The sequence below is a fragment of the Perca flavescens genome, chromosome 7 (genome assembly GCF_004354835.1).
Source record: "Perca flavescens isolate YP-PL-M2 chromosome 7, PFLA_1.0, whole genome shotgun sequence".
NCBI classification, from domain to species: domain Eukaryota; kingdom Metazoa; phylum Chordata; class Actinopteri; order Perciformes; family Percidae; genus Perca; species Perca flavescens.
The window spans coordinates 25,258,116-25,274,101 of record NC_041337.1 but is presented as its reverse complement, the minus strand read 5'-3'; the positions used below and the strand labels follow the sequence as shown (position 1 = coordinate 25,274,101).

At 40.5% G+C, this 15,986-nt stretch overlaps 1 protein-coding gene across 1 annotated transcript; it reads left to right on the top strand.

Moving 5' to 3' along the window:
* The first annotated feature begins 541 nt into the window (after window positions 1-541).
* slc26a6.1 (solute carrier family 26 member 6, tandem duplicate 1) lies at window positions 542-15,829 on the top strand. Its single transcript, XM_028582615.1, has 18 exons — window positions 542-687; window positions 884-1,023; window positions 1,790-1,900; window positions 2,507-2,655; window positions 3,490-3,654; window positions 5,172-5,324; window positions 6,015-6,097; window positions 8,230-8,377; window positions 9,613-9,726; window positions 9,913-9,990; window positions 10,220-10,315; window positions 10,481-10,587; window positions 10,936-11,005; window positions 12,739-12,828; window positions 13,288-13,446; window positions 14,471-14,525; window positions 14,663-14,787; window positions 15,234-15,829. The coding sequence occupies exons 1-18, from the start codon at window positions 542-544 to the stop codon at window positions 15,261-15,263; spliced, it is 2,019 nt and encodes a 672-aa protein (XP_028438416.1). The 3' UTR covers window positions 15,264-15,829.
* The last annotated feature ends 157 nt before the right edge of the window (window positions 15,830-15,986 follow it).

The window sequence follows — 15,986 nt, the reverse complement described above, 5'->3', positions numbered from 1 at the left end:
ACATTAAAGTAGATTAAAACAGAAAATATTTATCTTTCTCATTCTCATTCTCACTTGCTCTTTCACATATACACACACACACCTTCAAAGCACGAGTCTCTGTGATAATAGAGGCATTCAGATGTGCTGAATGGGGGGTGAAGGGGAGGAGAAAAGGAGCTGTAAACTAGCTGTAATGCAAAGTTCAAGGCTGTTCTCAACCTTCCCCGACTCACGTGTGAGAGTTTGTGGAGCTGTGTGTGTGTATGTGTGTGTGTGTGTGTGTGTGTGTGCGTGATCCTCATACATGCACGCTGTCGAACATGTGAACTCTGTACTTGTGCAGTTTCGTGGTGATACAGATTAGGTCAGCCACTCTCTCTCACTGCTTAGGTTCGTTTGGTTATCTCTATAGTTACTACTTGTCTTCTTTGTCATGTAACTTCATACATACATTTTACACACAAAGAAAAGTGCACGAGACACATAATGGTAAACACACACCCAGTATTGTGAGAAGAAAAAAGCAATACTTGACTGTACTGCCAATAATCTTTGCCAGATGGACAGCGTTGAGCAAATTGGCCTTCATCACTACAGGCAGCCTTATCTTGCTGTCGCACTGGACGAAGCCCAGCTTGATGCCCTTGGGCAGCGGGTAGAAAAGAAGTCCCTGTCATTTCTGGAGAGGGTGAAGGCACAATGTTGGTAAGTCATAGGATAGGATTAGTTTCTGGCCTTTTTGTGTCAGGTTGGGCCCTCAACCAGATTTGATGGCTAATAGGCCTTTTATCTGAAGCTCTATGACCTTTAACCCTGTGTGTGTGCGTGTGCGTGTGCGTGTGCGTGTGCGTGTGCGTGTGCGTGCGTGCGTGCGTGCGTGCGTGCATGCGTGTTCCTCCAGGTGTTCCGGTCCCAGGATGAAGTGCTTCCTACTGGGCTTTTTTCCTGTCCTGTCATGGCTGCCTCGATACTCCATCAGAGAAAACGCCATTGGAGACCTAGTGTCTGGAGTCAGTGTCGGGATGATGCAGCTGCCACAGGGTGAGGATGCTGCAACAAACAATTATCACTTAACCCTTGTGTTGACTTCAGGTCACATTGACCCGTTTTCAATTTTTGTTTTATATCAGAAAATATGGGATGTAGAAATAAGCGCTGAACATGTGTAGAGGAAAAATTTAACAATTCAAAACGTTGGAAAAGGCAAAAAAAAAACTATTTGAAAAAAATAGTGTTTTTTTTCAAGGTTGACGGGAAGACAACACAAGGGATAAAGAGGTTTTAAACAACTACAAGCTGCCACAACAACTTCACACAACTTCAACTGCAGGTTATACGGGTGCAAGTTGAGAATGCATTATTTCTGAAGGTGTATCTCTCAATAAATACATGCACAGAAGTTATAGTAAGTCCAGCTGCAAAGATGGGCGATACTTTAGAATTTTCAAATCTCTGAGTCTCGCTGACATCATGTATTTAAATAATGAACTGCAATCCATTATTACCCTACGCATGCTATAGCCTACTTTGTGTTCCTCTCCCCCTTCTATTCCTGCTTGCGTTATTTGGCAGTGTCTGTGGAAGAGAATGTTTCATGAGTGCAGAGACCCTAAAACCCCCTAAAAGTCCTCTTTTCAAAACTGCATAGCCAATACTGGGAAAATAATGTGGCTTTTCTCAACAGTTGAGTTATTAATGATACATTGTTTTCCTTTGCTTTAGTTTACTAAATATTTACTAATATGCATTAGGTGCTCAACTGCTCATTCAAGTCACACTTTTCACCTCCACCTCTCTTCTTTCCCAGGTATGGCCAACGCCATGTTGGTGGGAATTCCTCCAGTGTTTGGTCTCTACACATCTCTCTATCCTCTGATCACTTACTTCATCTTTGGCACCTCCAGACACCTCTCTATTGGTGACTATCAACCTTTATTTTTCTGGAAGGGCATCCATATCCATAGAAACTGCCTGGTGTAGTCTTCCACAATTGCCTTGTGTGCCTTGCTTATGAGAACTAACTGAAACATATTTATTATTGGCACAAAATATCTTTTAAAACTTGCCCGGATAGCTCAGTTGGTAGAGCGGGTACCCGTATACAGAGGTTTACTCCTCAATGCAGCGGGCCCGGGTTTGACTCTGACCTGTGGCCCTTTGCTGCATGTCATTCCCCCCTCTCTTGCCCCTTTCATGTCTTCAGCTGTCCTGTCTGTCAGGATTGTCACTTTCCACATAGTGGATTTGTGACACTGTCAAATAAAGGCCTAAAAATGGACAAAAAATAATCTTTAAAACAAAAACTGAAGAAACACCTATCCTGATCAAATTATATTTGCTTAAAAGTCTTACAGTAGCTCTACAATAATCTGAGCTTTAATCAAAGTTACAATATAATGTAGTAGTCACGGTAAAGTCCATGTGTTTACCAAATACCAAACTTTCTTGAACCTAACACTCGTGTTAAGCGAAGTGTTAAAGAAAGCGTGTAGACGGTTTGTGTGTCTGTTTGTGTGTGACACAGGTACTTTTGCTGTCCTGGCTATCATGATTGGGTCTGTGACAGCCAACGTGGAGCTGCATAGCAACAACGTTGAAGAGAGTCAGATTGATGCGGAAGCGGCCAAAGTGAATGTGGCTGTACAACTCACCTTCCTCTGTGGCCTCATACAGGTGTGCACACACACACACACACACACACACACACACACACACACACACACACACACACACACACACACACACATTAGACAATACATGGACAAAGCAGTACAAACAGGTTAACAGTCACACACATGTGCAGCTGATGTTCACCTCTGGCCTCTGGCCCCATTATGGAGACAAGCAGGAGCAAAGAAAATTCCCCTGCAGACATCCACTAAGGTATCAAATTTGTTTTAATAATGTCATCTATTGTTGTGCATACAGAACCTGCTGTGTTCTCTGACACTTTCACTCTATTTTATTACAGGTATTAAATTAAATGGTCTGCCCCAAAGCTTGAAAACTGATATGTTCATCATATGGTATAATTCCTGAGTCTTTTTTGTTGGTTTTGTTTTTTTCCTCTGGAATTTGGTGGGACGTCCCCCCCCCCCTCTGTGCAGGTTCCCCTGACTAACCTGTGGGGGTCACCAGTGTATTACTGTAATGATGACAAGATCCCTCACTGGGTTCCCACACTGCCCTGAATTTAAATCCTCTCTAGGGAGGTGGGCAAGACTTTTGCCTCGGTGCTACCTATGAGAGCTACCTATGTACTTCAAATCAGTCCAGATGTTTTTAGTAGCTAAAGTGGAGTTTGATTGCAGAAAATTTTTCTGTGATGAAAAACATACATTGTCATGTTGTATTTGTCTCATTTTGACAGATTTTGCACAGATATTAATCAAATATATGAGCTAGAAGAGATATAAAGAAAAACCTGAACTAAAGCTGTGTGTGTGTGTGTGTGTGTGTGTGTGTGTGTGTGTGTGTGTGTGTGTGTACATGTGTGTGTCCCCTCAGCTCTTACTGTACCTGCTGCGTGGAGGCAGTGTGTGTCGCTGGCTGTCTGATCCTGTAATCAGAGGCTACTCCACAGGAGCAGGTCTGCATGTGATCGTCCTGCAGCTGCCGCTGATGACTGGAATACCTGCACAGAGACATACTGGACTGCTGGCTTCAGTTTGGGTCAGTTTAAACACTGTGTCGGCAAGCTTCAACACTGCTGGGCAAGACTTTTAAGCCATATACGCTGTGACTGTTATATGGCTGATCCCAGACCTCTGAAGTCCTCTATTAGCTGGTCTCTCTGGGTCTCTCATATGGGTTTAATTCATATGTCTGCCTGCAAAGCTGAAACATTGTATGCCATTATATTAGCTAAAGGCATAGTAGTGCATTGAATTTGGTGGCTCAAAGGCCAATAAGAAGTGGATTTATAGGCATTTTGGACCTTAGCAGTGGAAGTTAAAAGGTGGTACATAACATATTTGGGGGGAAGGAACCTGTCAGCCTCAGAGGTTGTTGGAGTTTTGGTTTCAGTGCTCTCATTGGCTACAACCTGGAGGGTCATAGGTAGAAGCTCCATGCACACTGCAGGTCAGAAGTTGAGGCTAATAATGAGTTGTGGTTGAGCTTCTCTCTCCTCTCTCTTTCCATCTATGTGCATTCATGTCCCAGAAATGCTTGTTAATAACTTAGCTCTGGGGAGCTTATTCCCCGGAGCCCTTATGTTTTCTCGCCCCGCAGTTTTCCTTGGATTAGGGTGGCACCTATATCATGGTTGCAGCTGTCGCTGTGGTCCTGCTTGGCGCCCTGCTATGCCCTGCAGTACCCTGCAGTGCCCTGCACGCCATTAACTACTACAACTAATATTTCTAGTCATAGTTCCATTATCTTTATTGTGACTATAATTGCCACTGTTTGTCATACCCCCAACCGGCACAGCCAGACACCGCCTACCAAGAGCGTGGGTGTGTCCGAGGTTTCGCCGTAAAAGGAAGTTTTCCTCACCACTCAAGGTTTCTGCCTAAAAGGGGGAATTACTGGAATTGTTGGGTCTTTGTAAATTATAGTTTGGTCTAGACCTACTCTATCTGTAAAGTGTCTTGATATACAGTAACTCTTGTTATGATTTGATACTATCAAAAAATTGAATTGAATTGGAGGTCACATCCCATCTTGTGGATCAATACTGGCAGACCCTAACCTTGTCTCTACACCTCACCTTAGCCTCTTAGAACATGAATAATTGAATTATCTTGGCCGAGTGTTTTCTTGGCAATCAAAGTAATTTTCTGACTGTTGTGGGGACGGCTGCTGTGGGTAAGCAATAGTTGTTTTTATTCTTGGCACTACAGAGGGCAAATTGAATTTCGGTATCAAAGTCCTCAATGATGCATCTTGTACGTGGGCAGGATTTTAAGGTGTAGGCTGGGTTTGGTTGCTTATCAGCTGTTAGCGTGTGGTGGTTTCTTCCAGTTTGACTGGACCATAACTTCCAATATGCACTGGAGCAGTCATACTGTCTGCAAGAAATTAGTGTACACACAGCATTAGTCATTTAGTTAGATTGTAGTTGAGAGTGAAGTAACTAAAAGTGTTTGAAACTGTGTGTGTGTGTGTGTGTGTGTGTGTGTGTGTGTGTGTGTGTGTGTGTGTGTGTGTGTGTGTGTGTGTGTGTGTGTGTGTGTGTTATCTTCCAGACTTTAAAGGATGTTCTGCACGGAGTGACCAGTGCTGTAACAGGAATGCTGTCAGTCTCCGCGGTTTCCATGGTAATACTCATTGGAGGCAAGATGCTGAATGAGCGCTTTAAGAACAAGCTGCCTGTCGCCATACCATGGGAACTGTTACTGGTGAGGGATACACACTCTCACACACACACACACACACACACACTCACACATCACGCTTGTTAGACTCAAGCCCATAATAAGTATGTCGGAAGGACAGATGCCATGGTGATGAATGAGTCACAGTTATACAAAAATCAGCTTTTAACACCAAAACCCCAAATCCTCACATACAATAAATATCTGCACCTGGCCACTGATTAATCTCTGATGGTGTTTTGTTTTATTTAATATTATATTTTATTAAATATATTTTTAAGTTTATAATTAAGTTATTAATTCACTGTAGATTACTGTAACTAAAACCCATAAAATGAAAATATAATTGAGCAAAAGTCACTACGAAAACATTTAGCCTGTTATTTAAAATAAAAATGGATGAATAAAATCTTCAACCTATTATACCATAAACAAAGATGCCAAATTTCCAAAGAACCTTTTCCCTGTGGGTTCATGTCATGATCTGTTCAGTTATGTTAACTTACAGTGTGTTATAGGAAAATAGCTTCAACCCACCACTGGGATCTAAAAAGCTAGCAGCGGACGGATAATGTGTGTTGGTGTACTTGCCTGTGCATGTGTATGAACAGACTGACTGATCTGACATTTAGATATAAAATACTGTATATTGTTGTTTTCGAAACTGGACATTCTGTGCAGAAAATGTCACGTCCATTGTTTTTTTCCCCACAGATTGTCCTGGGCACCATCCTGTCAGTGCAGATGGATCTGGTTGGACAGCACACAGTCCAGGTGGTGGGACACATACCCAGTGGGTCAGTAGAACTATTTGTTTTTCCTAGTCATTCAATTTATTATTTAAAAAAAACTATATATATAGTATTTTTTATAGTTTTAGAACACCCCAACTTTTGTAGTTTTTTATTGATATTTTAGCAGTTCAAGTCCAATGAATTGCTGGAAATGGTAAAAAGGTAAGTGGTGAACTGCCTGAGGTTAAAAAAAAAAATGTAAGGTTACCCAAAACTGAAAAATAATTTACATTTCAGTATTTTACAAAAAGGCCTTTTTCAGGGAACAAGAAATGGGTAAACAACGTAAAGCTGTTCTGCAGCAATGGAGGTTGATCAAGCTTTGAAAGTTGGTGCTACCAATTCCCACAGGTGTTCCAACTTGTCTGGATTACTTACAAACCCCTCTGTTTGTATAAATATTGTTGGAACACACTGTGGTACCATACCCTTGTGAGCATTATTTGAACAGTATTGTACTGCAGAGAGTAGTGTGTTGCCATAAAAATGGCGGGAAAAAGGCAATTAACAATGGAAGAGAGACAGACCATCATAACACTTTGGTCTTTCCTACAGAGAAATTGCGAAGAAAGTCAAGATGTCAGTGAGTACAGTATTCTTCACCATCAAAAGGCACTTAGAAACTGGGGGAAACTCTGACAGGAAGAGGTCTGGCAGACCCAAAGCCACAACAGAATCAGAAGACAAGTTTCTGAGAGTCAACAGCTTGCGTGATAGGCGGCTCACAGAACAACAGCTTCAAGCACAGTTTAATAGCGGTCGTAATAAGCAAGTCTCAGTTTCAACTGTAAAGAGAAGACTTCAAGCTGCAGGTTTGATAGGTCGAGTTGCAGCAAGAAAGCCATTGCTAAAACGTCAGAATAAGAAAAAGAAACATCGTCAATGGACTACTGAAGATTGGAAGAAGGTGTTATGGACTGATGAATCAAAATTTGAAATCTTCGGTTCATCACGCAGGATTTTTGTACGCTGTCGAGTAGGCGAAAGGATGGTTCCTCAGTGTGTGACACCAACTGTCAAACATGGAGGAGGAAGCGTGATGGTCTGGGGCTGTTTTGCTGGAGCCAGGGTCTGTGATTTGTAAAGAGTGAAAGGCACCCTGAACCAAAACGGCTACCACAGCATTTTGCAGCGCCATGCAGTACCCTCTGGTATGGGCCTAGTTGGTCAGGGGTTCATCCTACAGCAGGATAATGACCCAAAACATAAGTCCAAGCTATGCCAGAACTACCATAGCGAAAAAGAGCAAGATGGTAAGCTTAAAAACATTGAGTGGCCAGCACAGTCACCAGACTTAAACCCCATTGAGCTGGTTTGGGATGAACTGGACAGAAAAGTGAAAGCAAAGCAACCTAAAAGTGCCACACATTTATGGGAACTTCTGCAACAGAGTTTCTGAAGAATATTTGATTTCCATTGTAGAAAGAATGCCACGAGTGTGTTCAGCTGTTATATCTGCCAAAGGAGGCTACTTTGATGAGTCAAAAATTTAGAATACATTTTGGTTTATAAATTGATTCCATGATTTATTTTTTAACTTAAATTGTTCATTTGTTCTATTCTTTCATTTCAGAGTACAATAAGACATTGAACTGCATGAATTTCAATAAAAACCTGGAAAAATTGGGGTGTTCTAAAACTTTTGACCAGTAGTGTGTATATGTATATATATATATATATATATATATATATAAACCATTTGTTTGTTAGTTAATATGTCTCTACTATATCATTAAAAGCTCTATGACTCTTTTCATCTTCATCTTTCTGACACTTTGACCTTCTTCTAACTTCCCATTAAAACACTTCAGAAAATATGAAATTATTCTGCACATATTTTATTGTTATTTATTCAAACTGACATTAATCTGAGCTATTTTAATCAGGATTACACCATTCTTCATAATTTGTTTCTGTTCTCATTGTACAAAATAAGCTGGTTAGCTTTATTGTGTTATCCTTGATAGCTTTAAGGGAATGATTGTAATGCATGGGGTGACTCAGTTTAAACTGGTGGTCATAATTCTTTAGATTATTTTATGTGTCATTTACTTTCTTTAAAGAATAAAAGTAGTCATTAGTCAGTTGATCAAGCTATCATGTCTTTCCTTTGTCCTCCTCCTCCTCTTCTCTAGCCTGTCTTCCCCAGTCCTTCCATCTCTCTCTCAGGCCAGAGAGCTGTTCATTCCAGCTCTGTCTGCAGCTCTGGTCGGCTTCAGTTTCCTCTCAGCCATGGGCTCCGTGTTCGCCCACAAACATGGCTACCATGTAGACTCCAGTCAGGTACATTAATGGCAGTTTTGACTTTCATGTAGTTCATCCAAGGGCCACGATGATCTCAAGCTTTTGTTGTTGGGTCTACATATTAGAAACTTGCACACACAAAAAAAGTGCATATTCTGTACAGATGCATATTACATATGCATATTAATTACTTATTCATTATTATGGGTAGAGGAAGTGAGACCAACTGTTTAACAAACTGTTTGACAAACTGCTTTTTTCACACAAGAAGTTAGTCTTCTGATACCTGCATCAGTTTAAAAATAAAGAAGTGATATTTTGTGCTCATGTTGTAAGACACTCCTGGCACTGGAGAAATGACTAACAACTACTCAATATACTGCTAGCTTACAGTATTACTACTGTAATATACAATACATCAACAATCTTTTACTGTAAAAGTTCACAGCATGTTACTTTACTGTAGAATACCAACTATACAGATATAATACTGCAGCTGCAGCTGCAGCTTTTCCACTAATACACAACATGTCTACATTCTTGGTGCTGTGATCTGATTGGTCCTTCAAAAGGAGGCTAATTAAAGCCTCACATAGCCACAATGGCAAAGCCGCATTGACATTACAGTATTTGTAGATTTCACTAAATATTTACGTTGAATCTATGCTCAAGCTAGTTACCTTACTCGTGTCTTATTACAATACTGGAACTGAGGGGAATTAAAAGGTGAGCTGTTATTATTGCTGTTCTTGATTACCAACACAGATTAAAGTAGAGTCCAGAGATTTCTAAAAATGAAGACATGCTTAATAGGCCTGAGAACATGAAGTTCAGAAATATTAATGAGACAGGATGATTGATTTTGACTGATGCAAAGCCACATGGTTTGAAGAAGATTTAAGTGTGGGACTTAAGATTTCCTCACAAAAAGTTCTTTAATCCAGGTACTGCTAACTTCCATTTGTAGCCTCACTGTGAAATCTCCTCTCATAGCTCAATATTTCTAACCAATCGTTGACATACTTCCCTGGCCTCAGGTTTAACGAGCAACAAACTCAACAGTACCATCAACATAAATCTGTACTTTTCAACATACCTTGCACCTCAAAGACTACTCTTCCAAACCCTGGAATAATATTTTTTTTGATGGATTACCCTCAGCCCAAGATATTATTTCAGGGCCTGGACATTAGGTACACTCCAGCAGTATCCCTGAGATGGCTTGCAGCCTCAGTACATCCTTTTGAAATTGCTGCTGTCTGTCTCTGCCTCAGGACCTGCTGGCTCTGGGTCTATGCAACACCATAGGAGGAATGTTCCAGTGCTTCGCTGTCAGCTGCTCCTTCTCTCGCAGTATGGTCCAGGATAGCATTGGTGTCAAATCCCAGGTAATGTATTCTATTCCATAAGACAAACCCAAACCCACCTTTGTATTTGCACAAAGGGGATTTATGTTAAAGACTGTATAGTGAAGCAATATCAACTGATATCTAATCTTTTTTTTTTTTTTTTAAATATAGTTTGTTTTCTTTTTACTTATTGTCCTTCTGTTGTGTTTCAATTTCATGTCTCAGATGGCCGGTTTGGTATCAGCTCTGGTGATTCTAACTATCCTGTTGAAGATTGGTCCCCTCTTTGAGCAGCTGCCAAAGGTAAAGTGCATATGAGACATATGAGTTTGTCATATATGTTGTTAAGCAAGTGCACCAAAAGTTTGTGTTGACCCTTCTCCAGCCAGTATGGCTTCCCATAAACCACCAGAATAGTGAAGATGTTTTAAGAAATGTCAAGTCATACTCCATCTGGATCCAGATGGATTAGACTCATTATCAGGATGACTCACTTGTCTTAGTCTCAGTAATTCCTTGCTGTGTGTTCCAGGCGGTACTGGCAGTGATCATCGTGGTGAACCTGCAAGGGATACTGGCTCAGTTCAAAGATGTGTGTGTGCTCTGGAAGTCTGACAGATTAGACCTGGTGGGCTACACTCACAAACACACACACACACACACACACACACACACACACACACAAGCATGCACGCGCGCGCACACGCGCACACACACACACACACGAAACCATGGTTACAAACAGTACCACCCCCTCTGATCCTGGTCCTCTCTCTTCCCTCCTCTCCTTCAGATGGTGTGGATAGCCTCGCTGATTTCAACGCTGGTCTTTAACCTGGACCTGGGTCTGGCTGTGGCTGTCGTCTTCTCTCTGCTCACGCTCATCTACAGGACACAACAGTCAGTAAATATCATTTTACAGGCGCTACATGGCGCATTTGACATCTTTTAAACATTACTGTTTAATCATGGTCATACTGTAAATTTACTAAGAGAGTATCAGTGTTTTTTGTTGTTTTATTTTTTTGAGATGAATCTGAAGCAAAGACTCAGAATAGTGTTGTATATGTATATGTATATGTGTACAAATGGGATATTGTGTAGATTTGTCTTGTCTTTACTCATTATTCATTTGACTCATTTCATCATAGCTTTTGTGTTCCCTTCCCTACTCTCACTTGTCTACCAGGCAGACGTACACTCTCATTAATATTCCCCGGTCTCTTTCATCTTGTCTTCGTCTTCCAGCGCCTCCACTGTTGTTTTGGGTCATATTCCTGGTACAGACTGTTACAGAGATGTGGGACTCTACACTGAGGTAAACTCAATCTGCCTCACAGGTCTCACAACAGTTTTCGAAAAACCTGTTTAAAAAAAAGTTTGATTAAAGTTTGGTGTTTTTCAAGGTTTGTTGAGCGAAGTTAAGCCCCCAAAGTAATCAGGAAATTATATGAAACACAAGAACACGATCCAACCAAACAACACTTTGAACGGTGCCTCTGTATGTCGTAGATCTTGAGCCTGGAGGATTCACTCAGAGTTCAACAGGTTTAATCTGAACTCTCCTCTGACTGTCCTAGTTTCCCCCAAAAACGATTGTTCTTCTCCACCAGCCTCAACACATCTTGAGTCTATTCCTCACAATTAATTTTCTAAAGCTATGGACCTCCAATGTTGTCCCAATAAGGTACATTTTATGTCATATTCATAGAAAAAAAATAGATGACATCACCTGCATTAAGTCAGACATTAAATGCCTGGAGGTTACTGCTTGCTGCAATCTTTGCCAGTTATTTGAGCCTGGAAATCCACATTTGGATTGCTTGTGCCCCCATGTTTTAAAAGAACTCCGGAAAAAAGTGCCTTCTTAAATGCCTCTATGGTCCAACATGATAAAGTGCCCTCTAAGAAAAATGTGATGCAGTATCATATTGGCATGCTGGAAAACTTTCTGTGTGTCTGTGCCCCACTGCATGCATCTGGTGCCCTTTTTTTTTCTTTTTGCCCTGCCCCTCAGACAGCCTGAGTCTACGACTGGTACTGATACTACCGTTGTAAAATTCTTCCATAATGTATTAGTATGGAAAGTAATAATAAGACAATTAGGGGCAGACACTTTAACACCAAGGCTGTGGACTATATCTAAAATGTCACCAATTCTCCAGTCTGTCTCATTTCTGCTCATGAAACACACCTCTATTTCAACTGGATCACGGCATCTGCAATGCAAATGCACATCGACACAGCAAGCATTGGAGGGTACTAAATGTGCAGGACGTAGATCAATCTGAATTATTATTTTTTTACATGAAAGGCATTTGATTATATAAATCTATCTTAAAGTTTCTATTTAAACAGGTTTGGAAATTATTTATGTAAGTATTTATGTAGCAGGCCATTATATGACGGTATTATCAACGTGTTAACTAATACCAAATAACACCAATCTTTTCAGTGAAGGTCAGACTTGTATAAACTTAATAAACCACCACTGAACGGTAGTGTCACACAGCCAAAACACACTAAAAATACATCCCTTGCTGAAAACCACCATCTGTCACACATCAAAACACCAAACTGTCACCAAGGCAATCTGTTTGGGCTCCGAGCATCAGTGAAATCCTGTCAACTTCTCGCTCTCTGTTGCCTCCATTTGATTCTCTCCTCAATCTGTTTCACTGCTGGCTGCTATACCTCTCCCCTCTGTGTACTTTGCCAAGTACCTATCATGCATTAGTGATGGTGTTTGCAAGGGCTTTCTTTGTAGTTCTCTTTCATGAATTAATTCTCCATAAATTCTTTCCTTTTTATTGGCTCTGATCCCACACTGTAGAGCCAGATTGGTGTCTCTGAAGTAGATATTTATCACACTGGTTTATTGTATGTTCCAAGAACTTAAAACTTTTTTTTATGCGCCAATCAAGTAGCATATACATACACCAAATGCATCAGACTGCCTTCTGTCCAGTGTTTCACTGTTGTGCAAAGTTATAATATGGATATACTGCACAATGTTAAATGCATATCGTGTGTTGTCTGTTTCTTTAACAGGCAAAGCAAGTTCCCGGGGTGACCATACTCTCCTATACCAGTCCTATTTACTTTGCCAACTCGGAACTTGTCTTCACACAGATCAAGCAGGTACCAACACACACACAAACAGACGGAGAGAAGAGAGAGATGGAGCGAAAGAAGAGAGGAGCAACAGCATCAGTGAAATAAGAGCTGATTTTGAGTGAAAGAGTTCAAGGTTAAGAGATGATGATATAATTGTTATTAGGAGAATTAATGAATCCAGTGAGCATCAGTCCCACAGTTCATCTTTTCCACATTTAGAGCGCATCCCTTCCACATGAAGTCCATCAATACATGGTCATTATTCCACGAGATCCCTGCCAGCATCTGCGCTAGGCAATATATGAGGTGTGTGTGTGTGTATGCAGCTGGAGTGTGTCTGTCTTTGCATTTAGATCCCTCTGGTTCGGAGAGAAAAATTGCACAAGGATGTTTGAAGAAATTCTTCAATACGCCATGTGTTACACGGCAATGGAAAAGTTGTAAACTAATTTTCCAAGTGTAACTTTTCCTCACTACATCCAGACAGTGAGTCGTGATCAGAAGAAGAACCCAGCTATAATCCACACCTCTACCTCTACCTCCTCCTCCTCAGCCCAGACACCGACACACAGTCATTGCTTGGTTCTGGATCTCAGCTCTGTCACCTTCATGGACTCTGTGGCCATGCCAGCACTTTGCAAGGTGAGGAAAGAGAACTGACTGGAGTGCAATGTGTAAACTCATCTTCAGTTTAATTTTGGCTAAACACCAAAACCATCTAATAAATGATTTATTTTCATTCTTTATTTTGCTGCGTGGCACTCGTTAGTGTCGTGATTCTGCACTGAACTGCCCAAATATCGTCCATCAATCAAACAGACAAACTTTACCTGTAATTTACTTTATGTTTCTGCAGGTGGTACTCTTTTCTTTGTCTGAGACGTCTGTCACTAATATCTCATGCAACAAATGATCTTTCCTAGAAAAGGCCCTCTATGGAAGCCCTTTTTACAAGTAAAAATAAAGTTGAAAATTTATGCATGATGAAGATTTTTTTACCATGAGCATTTCTATTTTTATAAAGATGAACTTTAACTTTTCTGTATTTTTTCTTTTCTTGTTGGAAAATATAATCACACCAATCACAATCATCTTGGGTGGTGCTAAATGCCAAGCGGAGCAACGGTGCTGCTGCAAAATAGCCTCAGGAAGGAACTTGTTTTGGTGGAACGTGTGTGTTCAAAAGTTGTTGCAACAAAAAAACTCAGATTGGACAGATAGTCTAGCTAGCTGTCTGGATTTACCCTGCAGAGGTCTGAGGAGCAGTTAACCCTAGTCCACATAAATTGACAGGAGTTTAAAATTCCAACACAAAGGAAGTGGAAGGTAACGGACATCCGGCCGAAATGAGGGACATCCGGCGGAATTTCCTGCGGCACCTGAACAATCCTGGAAATTAAACGTCGTCAATGTAGACTAGGCTAGACTAGATGTACAGTATTTGCATATTAAATAGTAAAAATATGAGACACACCCTCTTGGACACACACACACACACACACACACACACACACACACACACACACACACAACTTTTGACAAATACATGTGTTAGTTATAGTTTATCACGTCCTCCTCTTTGACCTTATTATGATTAAATATGTTTGTGTGTGTGTGTGTGTGTGTGTGTGTGTGTGTGTGTGTGTGTGTGTGTTTCATTCACCAGGTTGTAGAAGACTTGGAAGTCCAGGGTGTCAGTGTGTTTCTGGCAGCTTGCCCAGGTCAGCTCCATGTTTTATACACACTTATCTCTCTTTCATTCACTCACTCACTCACTCACTCACTCACTCACTCACTCACTCACACATGTCATAAATACTTAAAATGTGAAATCCTGATGCTCTCTGTATGTCAACAGAGAGAGTTTTATCTCAGCTCCAGACTCAGGATTGTACAGCAGACAGCCTGCCCAGCTCCTGTCTCTTCCCATCGGTCCACCATGCTGTACAGCGCTGCCTCAGCACCCTGCCCAGGCCTCTGCAGGTACACATTGTCTCGCTAATAACTTCATTTGTGAAAAATATTGGGGGTGGGGGATTCAATGAAGAGTTTTTAAATTAGTTTTGTTTTCCTATTTATTAATTGCACTATATTTTCTATATGCCAGACCACATCTTTATTTTAATGCGTTTGTTTTGATGAACTGGTCCAAGAGTTTTCCAGTATTTCTGGGTGCACATTAAAGGGAAACTCTACCAATTTTACACATCAAAGTCAATCCTAAAGGTGTTTTGGAGTATTACTGCATATGGGGAAACAGGTGTACTGTATGAAACCTTTTGTGGCTCCAGAGGGAGCTGTCTGAGAACTCCTAAACGTTCTCAAGTAATGTCCTTTAATGTGTTTACATGACATATCTTTGAATATAAAGTGTACAATAGCATTTCAAGATATACTGTTTGTTTGTTTGTTTGTTTTTATTTTCTCAGGAAATCAATCCAGATGCAAGTGAATGTTGAACCTACATGACTACTGCTTTTGAATGTAAATTACAGGACAGCAAGACAAATCCTGGGGGGGGGATAGATTGCTGACAGAACAATCACAGCTTCATTTTATTTTAAAAGAAAGCCATTTACATTTTTCACAATATGTCTATGTGTACACTTCTCACAAATTCCCAGACAATAAATGTAATTGTTCCCCAATTATTTTTTGCACTATTATTGAGCTCTTTGTCATGAGCATTTTAGATTTGATTAAGGCCACTGAAGCTGACATAATGAGATGACCTTTACAATGAAGGGAGAAACATAAACAGCCGTGGCTCCGTAAGCACTGAAAGCGCAGGAGAATGCATGACAAATATTTCCAAATTAATTCATCAGTTACTAGTATGCTACTGTTAAATCTGTGTTTTGAAACCACTTAGTCGAGATGTAATAACTTGGAATCTGAAACACTTAATTTGTTGCTCAGCCTTCAGAATGAGAGCTTCCTACAGTTGCACAATAACAAAACACAAAAATATGTGTGTACACTCGTGTTTGGAATATTTCACACAAAAGTGCAACATAGAGCAGCAAAGAAGATACACAATGACTTAAAGCAATATGATAATGTCAGTGGGGATAATATGACTTTATTAATAATAAAACTACTAAACCAGAAACAAAAGGGAAAACTGTATGTTAAAAGGTTCATGTATGTATGACGAAGGAAGAAGAAGAAACTAAATAATC

Bases quoted from the DNA above. Each gene is read 5' to 3' on its own strand.
- slc26a6.1 (XM_028582615.1), top strand. From the start codon at position 542: ATGGACAGCGTTGAGCAAATTGGCCTTCATCACTACAGGCAGCCTTAT. The intron at 1,901-2,506 runs GTGACTATCAAC...TGTGTGACACAG, and splicing joins CTCCAGACACCTCTCTATTG to GTACTTTTGCTGTCCTGGCT. The intron at 14,788-15,233 runs GTACACATTGTC...TTATTTTCTCAG, and splicing joins CCCTGCCCAGGCCTCTGCAG to GAAATCAATCCAGATGCAAG.